The 16,343-nt window shown below is 39.8% G+C and overlaps 1 protein-coding gene across 3 annotated transcripts in view; it reads right to left on the bottom strand.

The window, feature by feature from the left end:
* Window positions 1-15,441, bottom strand: part of LOC140728293 (calcium-responsive transcription factor-like) — a 59,201-nt gene extending 43,760 nt beyond the window's left edge. The window contains exons 1-5 of one of the 3 annotated variants that reach the window (XM_073046821.1): window positions 15,348-15,441; window positions 5,093-5,217; window positions 4,732-4,962; window positions 3,815-3,935; window positions 1,409-1,535 (exon numbers count right to left, since the gene is read on the bottom strand). In XM_073046821.1, the coding sequence (XP_072902922.1) occupies window positions 1,409-1,535; window positions 3,815-3,935; window positions 4,732-4,962; window positions 5,093-5,203 (590 nt within the window). In that variant the 5' untranslated portion in view covers window positions 5,204-5,217; window positions 15,348-15,441. Of the gene's footprint in view, window positions 1-1,408; window positions 1,536-3,814; window positions 3,937-4,731; window positions 4,963-5,092; window positions 5,218-15,011; window positions 15,277-15,347 lie in introns of those variants that run through there. The other 2 variants (XM_073046822.1, XM_073046823.1) reach the window with 2 other exon arrangements.
* Between the last annotated feature and the right edge of the window lie 902 nt (window positions 15,442-16,343).

Here is a 16,343-nt window from a genome sequence, read left to right as displayed (position 1 = left end):
GCACATCCTTTCTTAGATAAGGGGCACAAAACCGCTCACAATGCTCCATGTAGGGTCTGACCAGTGCCTCAGCATTATATCTTTGCTCTTAATATTATGGTCCCCTCCTTTCCTTACTACTGCCTCAACCTGCAAGTTAGCCTCTAGGGAATCGTGCACAAGGATTCTCAAGTCCCTTTGCACTTCCAATTTCTAAATTTGCTCTCCATTTAGAAAATTGTCTACACCTTTATTTCCTCTACCAAAGTGCATGACCATACACTTCCCTACTATATTTCACCTACCACTTCTTTGCTCATTCTCCTAATCTATTCAAGTCTGGTTCCTCATCACTACCTGCCCCTCCACCTATATATATGTCGTCTGCAAATTTGGCCACAAAAACCATCAATTCCATCATCAATATCATTGACATAAAAAGCTGTCCCAACACCAGTCATTGCAAGACACAAACAGATATGAGTAGCCAATCAGAAGGGCCTCTTTTATTCTCATGTTTTACCATCCCAAAATCCAGTGATTCTTGAAAGATCACTACTAAAGCCTCCACAGCCCTTTCAGCTACCTTCTATAGAACCCTGAAGTGTAGTCTATTTAGTCCAGGTGACATATCTACCTTCAGACCTTTTAGTTTCCCCAAGCACATTCTAGTTAGTAATAGTAACTACACTCATTTATGCCTTTTAACACTCCCCTAATTTCTGACATTCTGCTGGTGCATTACACAATGAAGACTGATGCATAACACATAAAGAGATCAGCCATCATTTCTTTGTCCCTCATTACTACTCCAGCTGCCCAATATCTACTCTCGCCTATTACTCTTTATATATCTGAAAAGAAAACTTTTGGTATCCCCTTTTATATCACTGGCCAGCTTACCTTCAAATTTCATCTTTTCTCTCCATTTTTAAAAATTGTTTTCTGTTGGTTTTTAAAAGTTTCCCAGTCATTTTTGCTATATTATATGCCCTCTATCCTGTCTTTGACTTCCCTTGTCAGCCATGGATGCCTCATCCTCCTTTTAGAATACTACTTATTTGGAATTAATCTATCCTGTGCCTTTGGAATTTCTCCCAGAAACTCCAACAATTGCTGGTCTGCCATCATCTCTGCTAGTGTCCCCTTCTGATCAACTCTGACCAGGTCTTCAGTCGTGCCTCAATAGTTCCCTTTAATACTGTAACACTGATACATCTGACTTTAGCTTGTCCCTCTCAAACTGCATGGTGAATCAGGTATGATCATTACCTCCCAAGGGTTCATTTACCTTAAGCTCCCTAATTAAATCTGGTTATAGATTTGCATATTCAAGAAGCTTTTGGTGATTAAACAAAAACATTAAACACGTCATAAGAAAATAATTACAATCACTTCTACCTAATGTAAGTATGCATTCTATACACACCTGACTGCAGTCTTTTTGGGCAACTTTAGTGAAGACTGTGGATGCAAAACATAGCCAGTGTTATCTGCTATTGCAGCTACTGTCACTGTCTGAAGTTCATCACTTATCTGTTTGTCATCTGTTGCATCTGCCAATAAATAGGTTAACATACAAAATTAAACTATCAGATCATGTCCTAAGAGTGCTATAAACAGTCACGATAGAGCAGACAAAAAACTCACAGTGGAATGAGATGTACACATACAACATACACAATTCATCCCACAGTGGCAGTACAGTGACACAAATCTCTCACCTCCAGCATCTGATTTCAGTCCTAACCTCTCGTACTGTTCACACGGAGTCTGCATGTGCTCCCTGTAAACAATGGGTTTCCTCCCACATCCCAAATTCATTGCTGGTATAATTTAACCTCTAGTGAACTTGAGTAGGTGGGTGATAAGACAACTGCGGAACAGTAGGGTTGGAGACTGAGAAGTTGATGGGCATGATAATTGTCCACAGCAAAGTGAACACGGCAACCAGATTAATGGAACTGTTCTTACAACAAGCATAGATTCAGATGGGTAGAATAGTCTGCTATGTGATAAAGGCATGAGAAAATTTCCAGAATATATTTAATAGAACATAATATATGTATGGATATAACTTTTTCAAGAGAGGTTTATAAGTGGCCAAGACAGAATAGACTAACAGCACCCAAATCCCTTGAGGTGGACTTCAATAACCAAGTTTTAATATAATATGTACAAAGGTTAGAGAGTATAGAGAATTTCTTTTCATCTGGTAAGGCAAGGGTCTACAATTCGATTGTGGTAGAAATAACACAACTAAAATTAAAAACAAGAAGCACTGTAAAGATGGTGTATAGCATGCTTGCCTTCACTGCACTGGACATTAAGTACAGTTTGATATGACAGCTATACAAGACATTAGCACAACCATACCTGGTGTGTGGTATGCTACATGTAGTTCTAATCACGATATTATAGAAAGAAAGTGCTAAGCCACAAAAGGGTACAGGAGAGATTCACACAGATGTTGCCAAAACTGGAGAGCTTGAGTTATAAGTAGAGACTGGATAGGATGAAACTATTTTTCTTGGAGCAAAGGCGGCTGATGGGTGATTTGATAGATATTTTCAAAATGAGGGGCATTGATAAGTTGGTCTTTTTCCAGCAGTAAAGGAATCCAAAACTAGATTATGTAGGTTTAAAGTGAGAGAGGAAAAATTTACAGGAAATCAAGGGGCAAGTTTTTTTTTGAATCAAGTGTGGTGGGCATACAGAACATAGTGCCAGAGGAAATGAAAGAGATGGGTACAATTACAATGTATAAAATAAACTTGGACAGATTCATAGATAGGAAAGTTTTTGAGGGATATGGGCCAAACACAGGAAAAGCAACTTCATTGGGATGAAAAGACTGTTTCTGCTCAATATAAATCAATTACTCCAATGTACGTCTATAATCCAAGTTGAAAAGCAAATTAGTTCTTTCCTTACAAGCAGATATAATTGAGCCATATATTCATCACGTCCCATAAATCTTTACAATTCTAAGATAATCTCATACATGCTACTATCCAGATGGATATACACCTAACAATTCAATAATTCAGCTGCTTTTCTCTGCACTATATACATTTTTAACTCACCTATCCCCACTATGCTGTGAGAAGGACATGGGGGACCACTCACAGAATCTTTCCTCCAAGACAACCACTTGAAAAAAAAAGTGGTCGCCAAGGCTCTGGCAGAGTATGGCACACACAAAATAAAATTCCCACTAACTTTGCCAATCAAATTGTAAGCTACCATAAATTGTGTGGGAATTAATTAACATGCAATCACAGTTGTGAATAATTGTGTAAAATGAATCTGGTTTAAAATGTAATCATTCTGGTATTTGTTTCTAATCTTCTTTTAGTCTCCATTTAGCATACAGATACATACAGTTATAATGTCAAGATTTATTTTATATATCCTCTCAATTTTGGCAATTACAATGAAATGCAGTAATGCATTTAAATTTAAACAACCTCTTCATATGCTTCCAAGGTACCAGGCTTCTCACAAACCTTACTTGATAATCATCCACCAATTACAACTGGTTATTAATTAGTTGTGACAATGTTTCATGCTAGACATTTCTGTCATTATTTTGACTATTTCAGAAAATTACAAGATGCCCAATGTGTAGCATCAATAAAATCAAGTATAATTTTATTGTGTGAAATGAATCCGGTAGCTGTCATCCCATTTACAATTTTTGTCATTTTCTCAATTTGTCTCATGCTATCCTACAGCTTTCTACTAGAAGGTTCACAGGTGAATAACCTCTTTCACTTTTCATAAGATGACTTACACATAAGTAATTTTAAAAGCCCCAGATAATTGTGTTTACCATGTGAACTTGCAATGTCAAGAAGCTGACCCTGTGGAATTAGGACTTGTGCAACACCAGATTGATTGGATGGAATCACATGAAGCACTTGGCCGTTTTCTGACTGGCTGGTAACAATCATCTAGAAATATCAACCAACAGTACTTGTTAGAAATTAACACATATCATGTTAATCCAAAAACAAGTTGACTCTATAGCACTCTCACCTCATATCCCCACATAGAAGCCAAATAATGCTGAGAGATCTTTTATTCATTTTACCCTAACCTTTTAAAGTCCTATCAACGAGTGAAATAATCTTTGCATCGGAACATAGATGCAGTCAAGCTTATGATTCACAGTATTGAAAAACATACTGTAAAAAAAGCAATAACAGTTGAAACTCATGGCAACCTTTTCCAATAATAACTGCCTCTGATCACCCATTTCCGTCCCTTTCCTGGTTCCATCCACTTATGAACCACACATTTCACTTAATGGATTTGTTGACCAGCTGGCTCCACTTGCTCAACACCTCTCCCTGAAGGTTTCCATTATCAGCTTCCTTATCAGATCGCAGCAATGGCAGCCTTTGTGTTTCATCTTATCACCCTCCAGCAGCTGTTTCCACCTTCACTCCTTCCACCCCTTCCCAACCCCACCCACCTGGCTCCTTCTGAGTGTTTTTACTTTGTCCAATTCCCCATATCACATACCCATCTCCCAACTTCATCCCTCCCCTTCCCCTACCAGACTTGATCTGTCTGTCATCCCTCATCCCTCCTTAGTCCATACATCACCCACTAGCCTTCTCATCCCTCTCCTCTTTAGACCAGTTACCAAACATCCCCACTCTAATCCTATGTTCTTGATGGGAAAAGGGAAACCAACACAAAATTTGAATCGCTTTTGTCTATGCTGTGTGGTTTGTTACTAACCATGCGTGCATTTGTCTCCCCCAGTGATTGGAGTTCGTACTGGATAGGATGCCCATTCTGATCCATCAGCTGAAACTGTTCAGCAGATAGAGTTTGCGGTTGCTGAGACACTTGTACTGTAGGATTCTGTGAAGCACCCGAGTCATCCGTAATATGTACCGTGATAGGAATGACAGTGATTGGATCGTTCCTTCCAAACGTAGATTCTCCATCATCTATCCAAGCCAATTGCTTTGTAATAAAAAAGACAAAACAGAGTTTAGTATTTTTTTGTACTTAAACAGCAGCAAGATGGAAATACTTCCCTGAATCACCTTTAAGAAACTTTAATATCTTTTGACTTCTCTCTCAGTTATCTTACCTGGAAAACTTGTCGTTCTGCCTCAGAATCTTCAGTTATGTCAGAATCAGATCCCAATAATGTACTTCCTTTCTCAATACTGATTTCATCCTGACTGACATCTTCTTCCATCTCAGAAATAACCACTGAAATAAAAAGTGAAATCTCCAATGACCAATAAAAATAACAAGTAGAAATATTTAACACAAAGTAGCAAACAAGAGGTAGATTGAAATTCATTAAAAAATTGTAGCATAAAGCTAAAAAGTATAAAAAGCTAGGAAATGAACAGAAGCTCAGACTGCAGAAGATAGCACAAACAATAATTCAAAACACAAAGTTGAGAAGCAGAACTCCAATCACTGCGCATATTTGACGATAGAAGTATTAACTGCCCTCTAGTATGAGGATTAACTGATCCTAATTACAATAATATTGAGAAAAATTATCAGCCAGAGTACAGTTTTGAAAATCTATTAGTCAGTTTTTAATGAAAAGCAGCAAAAAGATTGGACTGTTTATCTGCAATGCCTCATTATGATGGAATACCATGCAGATATTCTCCATCGAGGTTGATGTATACATGATTATCTGGGAAAAATATTGTAGATTTTGATGCACTTAAAGGAAGTTTTCAATTTATCAATACAGTGTGACATCTTAGAAACTCACATTTTTCCTGGACCTCTTTTTCTCAATTCACAGGATATGGAATAAAGTATTTGGAAGATTGTTAAAATGTAATGATGACAGGCTATGCAAATGTACAAGAAAAAAGTAGCATTGCAAGTCATTTGGATTAATTTGCACGATCATGAGGTAGCACATAAGAGAATAGAACATATAATTTATCTTGGTGAACAACAAAACCAAGTGGCAGTCCTTCCTAAAATATTTCTGGACAGTTCCAGATGGTGGGAAGGGGAAATAATGAAAAATAAATAGAACACAGAACAGTACAGCCCAGTACAGGACCTTCAGTCCAAGATATTGTGCTGACCTTTTAACCTACCGTACTCTAAAATCAATCTAAACCATAGTCCTCCATTTTGCTATCACCCATGTGTCGATCTAAGAGCTTCTTAAATGCCTCTGAAGTATATGCCTCTCCCACCACCCCAGGACGTTTCATGTACCCACCGGGCTCTGTGTAAAAACACTTACGCTCTGACATCCCCCTTATGTTTTACTCCCACCACTTTAAAATTATGCCCCCCCACCCCCGGCAAAGGCCATAGTTACCCTGGGAAAAAGCCCCTGACTAGCCACTCAATTAATGCCTCTTACGCCCCTACTGTCATGTGCCATACAGTTTGGAAGCTGTTCCTTGGCCATAACACATGGGAGCAGAATCAGGCCATTCTGCCCATCGAGCCTGCTCCACCATCCCTCTCAACCCATTATCCTGCCCTCTCCCTGAAACCCCCGACAGCCCCACTAATCAAGAACCCATCAATCTCTGCCCCAAATATACCCAATAACTTGGCGCCCCACAGTTGTCTATGCCAATGAATTCCACAGATTCACCACCCTCTAGACTCTCTCTCTCCCTCTCTGAAACATCCTCTCCATTTCCACTCCACCTACATCTTTCAATATCCAACAGGTTTCAATGAGATCCCGCCCTCCCTCATTATTATGGACCTTCATGCCCATACTAAGCACAAAGCACCCATTTACACTAATCCTACACAAGTTTATATTTATTTTAAACCCCACCCCCATCATCGGCCCGTGGATTCTACCACACACACATGGTAAATTACAGAGGCAATTTAACCTTCCAACTCTCTCGTCTCTGCAAATTGGGAGGGAATCAGAGCACCATGCAGTCACAGGGAGAATGAGCCATCTCAAAAGATTCTTTGCTCAAGCTTTCATGTTATAATTGAACACTTTTCAGTACATATACATTTACTGAAAACCAAGAAAATGCAGACACTGGAAATCCAAAACAACAAAATGCTGTAAATACTCAGTACATTAGGCTAAAGAGAGCAATGTTTCAAGCTGGAGAAGAGTCTGCCAAAGGGTCACCAACTGATGTATTGACTTGGTTTCTCTTTTCACTGATATGGCCTAAGAATTCCAGCATTTTCTGCCTTTGCTTATTCCACCAATGTGAATTTTCTTTTATTTACTGACACTAAAATCCATCCACTATTTGTTAGTCAATCCACTTAATTGTCCTTTCAAAATCTTGAATCTTCTCTTTATTGGTCACTGACAGGATTAACAAAACTTTGTATTTAGAACATAGAAATTTACAGCACATTACACGCCCTTCAGCACACAATGTTATGCCAACCATATAACCTACTCTAGAAACTGCCCTGAATTTCCCTACCACAGAGCCTTCTATTTTTTCTAAGCTCCAACGTACTTATCTAAAGAGTCTCTTAAAAGACTTCATTGCATCTGTCTCCACCACCTTCGCTAGCAGTGCATTCCACGCACCCACTACTCACTGTGTGAAAAACCTACCTGACATCCCCCTTGTACCTACTTCCAAGCAACTATGTCCCCTTTCAACCCTGGGAAAAAGCCTCTGGCTATCCACACAATTAATGGTTCTCATCACCTCATACACCTCTATCAGGTCACCTCTCATCCTCCATTGATCCAAGGAGAAAAGGTCAAGTTCACTCAACCTAGTCTCATAAGGCATGCTCTCCAATCCTTGTAAATTTCCTCTGCACTCTCTCTATACCATCTACATTCTTCCTGTCATAAGGTGACCAAAACTGAACACAGTACACCAAGTGGGGTCTAACCAAGGTCTTATGTAGCTGTAACATTATCTCACGGCTCAAACTCAATCCCACAGTTGATGAAGACCAACTTACCATATGCCTTCTTAACCTGCGCAGAAGGTTATGAGTGCCCTATGGACACAGACCCCAAGATCTCTCTGATCCTCCACACTGCCAAGAGTCTTATCATTAATATTATATTCTGTCTTCTACCGAAAAGAACCACTTCACACTTACCTGGGTTGAATTCCATCTGCCACTTCTCAGCCCCATTTTGCATCCTATCAATGTTGCGCTGTAACCTCTGACAACCCTCCAGATTCTTCACAACATTCCCAACTTATGTGTCATCAGCAAACTTACTAACCCACCCTTCCAACTTCCTTATCCAGGTCATTTATTAAAATCACAAAGAGGAGGGCATCCCAGAACAGATCCATTGGTCACCATCCTCCATGCAGAATATGAACCCTCTACAACCACCTTTTGCCTTCTGTGGGGAAGCCAATTCTGGATCCACAAAGTAAAGTCTTCCTGGATCCCATGCCTCATTACTTTGTAAACGAGCCTCGCATGGGGAACCTTAACAAGTACCCACCTCTCACACACAAATTAAGCAGAATTCAAAACAATCAGAGCAAACATTTTCCAACTTCTGTTTTCTACTACTTAGGGAACACTGAAGTACACAATTTACTATTAATCGTACTAATGAATAACTTCAATATAGGGACAGTACTTTATTTCCAAACAATTGTAAAATATTATTTTAAATTGCATACCAAAAGAAAGTGATTTTAAGTGACATGGGTTGAATTTAAAGCATGCTTTCAAACATATCACATCACAAAGATCTCTTTTAAAGATGGCATATGAAAGACCCAGTTCTCTAATTTAATTGTACTGCAGTTTACTTTCTCAGTCATCTAGTAACTCTCAAGGCATTAGGTTTGTCCGGTTCAAACCATACCTGTATATCCGATGCAAAGCTAAATGAGCTGTAAAATGATCATTTTAAAATCATAGTCATAGAGAGACACAGCAGGAAAAAAGCCTTCAGCCTGCCATCTTACACTTAATATAAGCCACTTATTTACACTAACCCTACATTAACCTGTTTGTTTTACTCTTTCCATATTTCATCCTCTAATACCAACAATCAACAAGATACCTGTGCATTATTGAGATGTGACAGAAAACTACAGGACCTAGAGAAAACCCACATGGACACAGGGAAATTGTGTAATTTTATCTAGCATTGAATCCTGGACTTGGGTGCCATAGGCAGCAACCCTCATAGTACCTTGTGAATGCAAAACAAGAGATCTCACTTAGGTATATACATTGAGAGTGACCATGGGTGTAAATCTTTTTTTTAAAAATCACTACTTCGGAGGGTTACAGATCTTCAAACACTGAGTTTATCGGACTAAGGATCACAATATTTTAGATACTAATGGAACCAACAGATATCCTTGATAGCTATTAATTTGGTAGATTCAGCTAGGCTTTGGCACTTCTTTTTCTGAGGGAAGGAAAAGGAAAAAACCCAGAGTCTTGTCTAGAAGGGATATCCATTAACATGGCAAAACATTCAAAAGAATTTTCTACAAAAATAGAAGGGAACAGAAAGTTGTACTGCCACTGTAGTGTTAACTATAATATGCGCTCCTTCATTGGCCAACATTGCCATCAGCTGGTTGAAAAACAAAAGACCTTTCAACTTTCCTTGAAAATTCGTAAGGAAATGCTACTTTTAAAATGAACTGATTCCACCTCTCCTTTCCCTACCAATACTTCAAGTCTATTACTTTGCTGGTAACATTAACCTTCCCCAGCAAAAAAAAAGATTTTAAAAGTATGGTTCAAGTACACTTTTAACTTCTATGGATGCTCTGTATAATGATAATTGATGTCTGCTTTGCCCTATGTAGGGACATTTGTGGGTAAAAGGATATTATTTTTAGACCTATCAATCAAATGTCTGGTTACAGTTTTGATATATATCTTATTAATGTGAGTAATTTATTAGATTAAGCACTTTGGATGCCTCTTTCTATTTCTTTGGTGGTTATGTACAATTCCTGTCTTAATACTGTACTGACAACAAAATCCCATGTGATTGTAAAGTGACCCAGAAAAGCTGGCCACTGGGTAGAGGGCAAGCTTTCTATTACTTTTAGTCATTATCCTGCAAGAGACTGGCCTCAGCATTCCTCTCAGTGTGTCACTAGGAGTGACAATGGATACAACAATGAGAGAAATGTTAAGCACAGGTTAATTTGGATTTTTTAAAATATATATAGAACATAGAACAATACAGCACAGTACAGGCCCTTCAGCCCACAATGTTGTACTGACCCTTAAACCCTGCCTCCCATATAACCCCCCACCTTAAATTCCTCCATATATCCGTCTAGTACTCTCTTAAATTTCACTAGTGTATCTACCTCTACCACTGACTCAGGCAGTGCATTCCACGCACCAACCACTCTGAGTAAAAAAACCTTCCACTAATATCTAATATCCCCCTTGAACTTCCCACCCCTTACCTTAAAGCCATGTCCTCTTGTATTGAGCAGTGATGCCCTGGGGAAGAGGCGCTGGCTGTCCACTCTGTCTATTCCTCTTAATGTCTTGTACACCTCTATCATGTCTCCTCTCATCCTCCTTCTCTCCAAAGAGTAAAGGCCTAGCTCCCTTAATCTCTGACCATAATGCATACTCTCTAAACCAGGCAGCATCCTGGTAAATCTCCTCTGTACCCTTTCCAATACTGCCACATCCTTCCTATAGTGAGGCGACCAGAACTGGACACAGTACTCCAAGTGTGGCCTAGCCAGAGTTTTATAGAGCTGCATCATTACCACGTGACTCTTAAACTCTATCCCTCGACTTATGAAAGCTAACACTCCATAAGCTTTCTTAACTACCCTATCTACCTGTGAGGCAACTTTCAGGGATCTGTGGACATGTACCCCCAGATCCCTCTGCTCCTCCACACTCCCAAAGTATCCTGCCATTTACTTTGTACTCTGCCTTGGAGTTTGTCCTTCCGAAGTGTACCACCTCACACTTCTCTGGGTTGAACTCCATCTGCCACTTCTGCATCCTATCAATGTCTCTCTGCAATCTTCGACAATCCTCAACACCACCAACCTGTGTGTCATCTGCAAACTTACCAACCCACCCTTCTACCCCCACATCCAGGTCGTTAATAAAAATCACAAAAAGTAGAGGTCCCAGAACCGATCCTTGTTGGACACCAGTAGTCACAACCCTCCAATCCAAATGTACTCTCTCCACCACCACCCTCTGCTTTCTGCAAGCAAGCCAATTCTGAATCCACCTGGCTAAACTTCCCTAGATCCCATGCCTTCCGACTTTCTGAATAAGCCTACCGTGTGGTACCTTGTCAAATGTCTTACTAAAATCCATGTAGATCACGTCCACTGCACTACCCTCATCTATATGCCTGGTCACCTCCTCAAAGAACTCTATCAGGCTTGTTAGACACAATCTGCCCTTCACAAAGCCATGCTGACTGTCCCTGAGCAGACCATGATTCTCTAAATGCCTATATATTCTACCTCTAAGAATCTTTTCCAACAGCTTTTCCACCACAGAGATAAGGCTCACTGGTCTATAATTACTCGGACTATCCCTACTACCTTTTTTGAACATTAAAAACTACCTTTTTTAATGCTACCCATTATCATGTTACAGCATTATTTACTCTACCTATATGCACAAGATTAATATGGTGCCTCTGATCACACCCCAAGATGCATATAGAACAATGCCACGGAACAGAGACAACACTGGAAGCTTGTTTTCAATAAACTATTTAAAATGTAGCATCCCTCCAAATCGAGACAATAAAAACACCTTTTCAGTCTCACTGTAATTTACTGTAATGTTTTAAGACCACTTATTTTAAAACAATGATAACAAGGGAGAAAATCTTAAAAGTCTCTACAAATGAGGCCCTTTTTAAAGCCTAGAATTAAAAATGAGGTAACCACTCTGCTGAGTGGTCAGTGAGAGGCAGAACTGATACATAGGGAAATCACAAGTGGTATAAGAACAACGGGCCTACAGCGACAGGGAATTACAATTTCTGCAATATTGCTTTAGCATAAAAGGGCTTATATCAGTATCTGAAAGTCAGGTTAATCTACACTTGGTAAAGCAAGGATTAACCAAAGATAGTTAATATGGCTTTATTAAAGAGAAATCCCATCTAACCAATTTGATTTTTTTTCGAATGGGTAACAAAGTGCATTAGTGGGTCAAGCATCTTATGTGCACATCGATAAAGCCCACATAGAACTTAGTCCTAATGAAGGCACAGAGATGCACCACAGAAACAGGAACTTTGGTCCAAGTCGACCCTAACCATCAACCACCAATTACAATAATCCTTCATCTATCCCATTGTTGCTATTCTCTCATCAGATACTTCCCACTTAAACACCAGTGGCAATGTATAATGTCTAACCTACTAGCCAGTATGTATTTGTAGCATGGGAAGAAATTGAAACATTCAGAGGCAGTCCAAGTGGTCACAGGGAGGACATACAAACTCCAACTCAGGCAGAATCAGGAATGAACCAGGTCTCTGTGCCATTGCTACCTCTATATTTTGGGAGCACTACAAGGGCACAAACAAGAGCCCTGAAGAGTACCAAGGAAGAGATGATTTATCTAAGAATCCCTAAAGGTATAAAGCATAATCCCTAAAGCATAAATGGAAAATAATAGTTTATAGATCACCATGTTTAAGATTTCACTCATAAATGTTGTTACTAAAAACAATGTCAGACCAATTTGCTGTAAAGTTATATAGTGCAAAAACAGGTCCTTCAGCTCATCTACAAATTTACTAACCAGTTCTAAAGAATTAACACACTAGCATTCATCTTCCACACCTCTGGCTTTACAATTTTATCAAGGCAACAGAATATTGATAGGTTTGTTAATTCCCTCTGCCACCTAAATATCTTCAATCGAGCTTCCTCCAACACTTGCAACTTAAAACAGAAATAATTCACTGAGAAGGTGTGCACAACAGGAATGTTCATAAACACAAAGTACACTGCAGATGCTGTGGTCAAATCAAGACATACAAAAAAGCTGGATGAACTCAGCAGGTTGGGCAGCATCCGTTGAAAGGAGCAGTCAATGTTTCGGGCCGAGACCCTTTGTCAGGACAATGTTCATAATACCTCAGAAAAATTGTGCGGGGGGGGGGGGGGTTGTTAAGAAAAAGTTTGGTACATTTGTAACCACTTATATGTAAGCATTTTTATTAAAATTTAAAACCAAGTAGACACAGTTTCATTAGATATTTCAGGGAGATTTTCAATGACAAATGTGGTCATAGTGACTGTTTTGGATAATGAGACAAAGTACTGAGAATTGGAATACACTTCACATCTCAGTCCCATATATTCTGTAGCGGGGGGATAGAAGTTAAATTTTACTTTAACGTTATTATCACTTCATTGCACATACCAGGTAATATGCCAGGTTTTCAGGTGTAAAGTGCCATCTACCAGCAGTGAGGAAAACATTTAAATTTCATGCCTGTCAAAACATGTCATTGCACATATTCAAAGTATTTAGCAGACTCTTTAATCAAGTGTGGCTCCCTTGCACTAGGCTTGGCTTTAATCAGATATCAGAATTTTATGTTGAACCAAGTAAGTTTTAAGATAATAAGCAATATTAATTAAAATATTACAATAGTTGGACGTACAGCTTATTTTTGACATTATTAAACATTTGAGACTCTTAGGCAGGCACGTGGATAAAAGAAAAAAATGAAGAACTATGTGGAAGGGAAGGGTTAGATTGATTTTGGAGTAGGTCAAAGGGTCAGAACAACATTGTGGGCCCAAGAGCTGTTTATGTTCTAAACATAAAAGAACTTGCATTAATTAATCAGCATTATAGTAAATCAACAATCATAAATAATGTGGTGCAAAATCACTCCAACTAAACAACTCTGCTTGAGATTTCCTGCCTGCTGGCACTAAATTGCAGTAGCATTACTGCACAGAAAGACTATGAAATCACTTTCAACCACTTTGTATCACTTTTCATATTTATTTATAATCACTGTGGCACAAATGGAAAAAGAATCATGGACATAACCACCACTGAAAACAACCTGCCATATACTTTGAAGCACCTTTAATATATATCTCTACAAATTTAGTACAAATATTCACAAGATTTTTAAGCAGTACTACATGAAATAATACATAAATTACACAGAAACACCATATTAAGACAAATTTGAAGTATGATCTTACAAAACAGATAGTAAAAGGAGTTTAAAAATCAAAAGAAGTAGCAAGTCCTGCCATTGGAAATAATAATTTAACTTTCAGCTCCATGTTCTCTATACACCCAGACCCAGTTTTAACATTTGAAATCAAAAGGGGTTCACATTTTTATGAAAACAGCTAACCAAATACTTTAGTTCGCAAGATCAAAGAAAAAGAGCCCTCACCAAAAAAAAATCAGGCTATTTTACAATTTCCTATTATTTTAAAGAAAGATCTAACCATAAATAAGCCAATGTCCCTAACTGCACCAAAGGGGATAAACATTTTTACATTTCCAATTTAAGTAGGCAAGTCGTGTTCAAAATTCTATCCCCAAAAAAACTCCTTCCAACTAAACTTCCTTTTCCTGTTGTCACCCTGGATCCAACTAACTCTCAATAATATTCCATAAATTTGAATTGTTCAACAATAGGCTCACAAGAGCATGGAAAAGAGGATAAGCAACATTCTTGACTCATGGTGATTTAAATATATTAAATTATAAATGGAAAAGTTAAAACGTCAAGTTCATCATCCATAATCATACATTCACTCTGCCCCTTCTATTGAGTACATCGTTCACAACGCTTCAACAGCAATTTCAATTGGAAAATGGGGGTGAGGGAGCTAACAGTTTGCACTGAGATTATGACGAAGGGTCTCCTTAGAGGACTTTCCAGCTACTGCTTGCCCTACTGTGCATTTATAGCACTTTGTTTTATTATATATCCAATTTCAGATGTCCAGTAGCTGTGGTTCTGATTTTTATTTTGCAACGACTTACAAGTAAATAATGTATTAGAAATGAGGTGTTAATACGTTGCTTTTCTTGAAAAAAATAAAATAACCTACAGTAGACAACCTTCTGCGCAGTGGAAGGTGCCGGGGCCCTTATTCCAGCAGCGATGTCCGGCTCTGCCGCCACCACTGCCCCCACCTCGGGCAGTTAGACTGGGCCCCCCACCACCAACAACTTCCCTCAGCCCGCAGCCTTCTCGCCATTTTGTTGCCCCGCAGCTTGGCCCAGAAAACGCCCGCAACAGCTGGCGTTGGACCCCAGCTCGTTCCTCTCCTTTCCACCCCTCGCCCTTCCTCCCACCCTCCCTGCCGGGCGCGGCAGCAGCTCTGAGGGCTTGAGAGCGCAGGCAGGCAGACGGCGAGCAAAACACCGGAACGAGTCTACTCAACCTCGTCTTCGCTTCACAACACATCCGCCATGGAGAGCCGGGGCCGTGCGTAGCGCGGCTGCGCCGCTCGCCCCCCCATAACCTCCCCGCGCGCCACGCTAGTGCGCCTGCGCCGCGGCCCGAGCCCGCCGTTTGCTGAGCTTTCGCGGCCTAGGTAACGATTTCTCCCGGCCCCGCGTTATTGTGTTGAATAAACCAGCCTGCACTTCAGTTTGAGAGGCGTGGGAGATAAATACATCTACTTTAATGTGAGGTAAAGCATGCAAGCATGGGCCGGAGCCGCCTTGGCAGGAGGTGATGGTGCCGGCTCTCTACCCCCCGGGACGCTATTTGTTTTGCAATGTGTATGGAGTCTAGCAGTATCCGTGAAGGCAGAGGGGTAGTGGATTTTTCGGGTCGAGATACTCTATCAGTGCTGTCCAGCCGCTCCACCGCCCGCTCAGTTCCTCCCAGTTTTTCCTTTGCTCCAGATTCCAGGCGTTTGCGGTCTAGGGTCTCCGTCAGCGTTTTATATATATAAGCCTGTCTGGCTGTAGTTTGTATGAGGGGAGGGATATTTCTTATTGATAAATGGGAGCAAAGAAATTGATTGCAGCTCTGTATTATAATTATAAATAATCTGAATGCGAACTTTTCACTCCCGTGCACAAGCAGCACGAGGTTTCCACCAACCTGCTCGTGGAAGTTTACCGCCTTCTTTGCAATTAAAGGCTATATTCGGTTTTATCTAACCAACAGTGCAATCAGCATTGATAATTGGGAGAACCGAAAGTCTGAAGCGTTAACTCTAACATTGTATATTCTTGAAATTAGGAAGAGTTTGTTCTTAAAAGGTTAAATCCTATGAGTGTTGCTACCTGCACTACAGTGCGTTTAAAGCTCGGTAGTATAAAATATTTCTTTTGGCAACACAGTGTCACACCCGTGTCTCAAGATACGAAATGTACTCTGAGTTTTGAATGCACCAAAGTTTTAATGCTGTTGTTAGATGCCGTGT

Source organism: Hemitrygon akajei, chromosome 5 (assembly GCF_048418815.1).
Source record: "Hemitrygon akajei chromosome 5, sHemAka1.3, whole genome shotgun sequence".
Lineage (NCBI taxonomy): Eukaryota > Metazoa > Chordata > Chondrichthyes > Myliobatiformes > Dasyatidae > Hemitrygon > Hemitrygon akajei.
The sequence above is the reverse complement of the archived record's forward strand: the minus strand, read 5'-3'. Positions and strand labels throughout refer to the sequence as shown.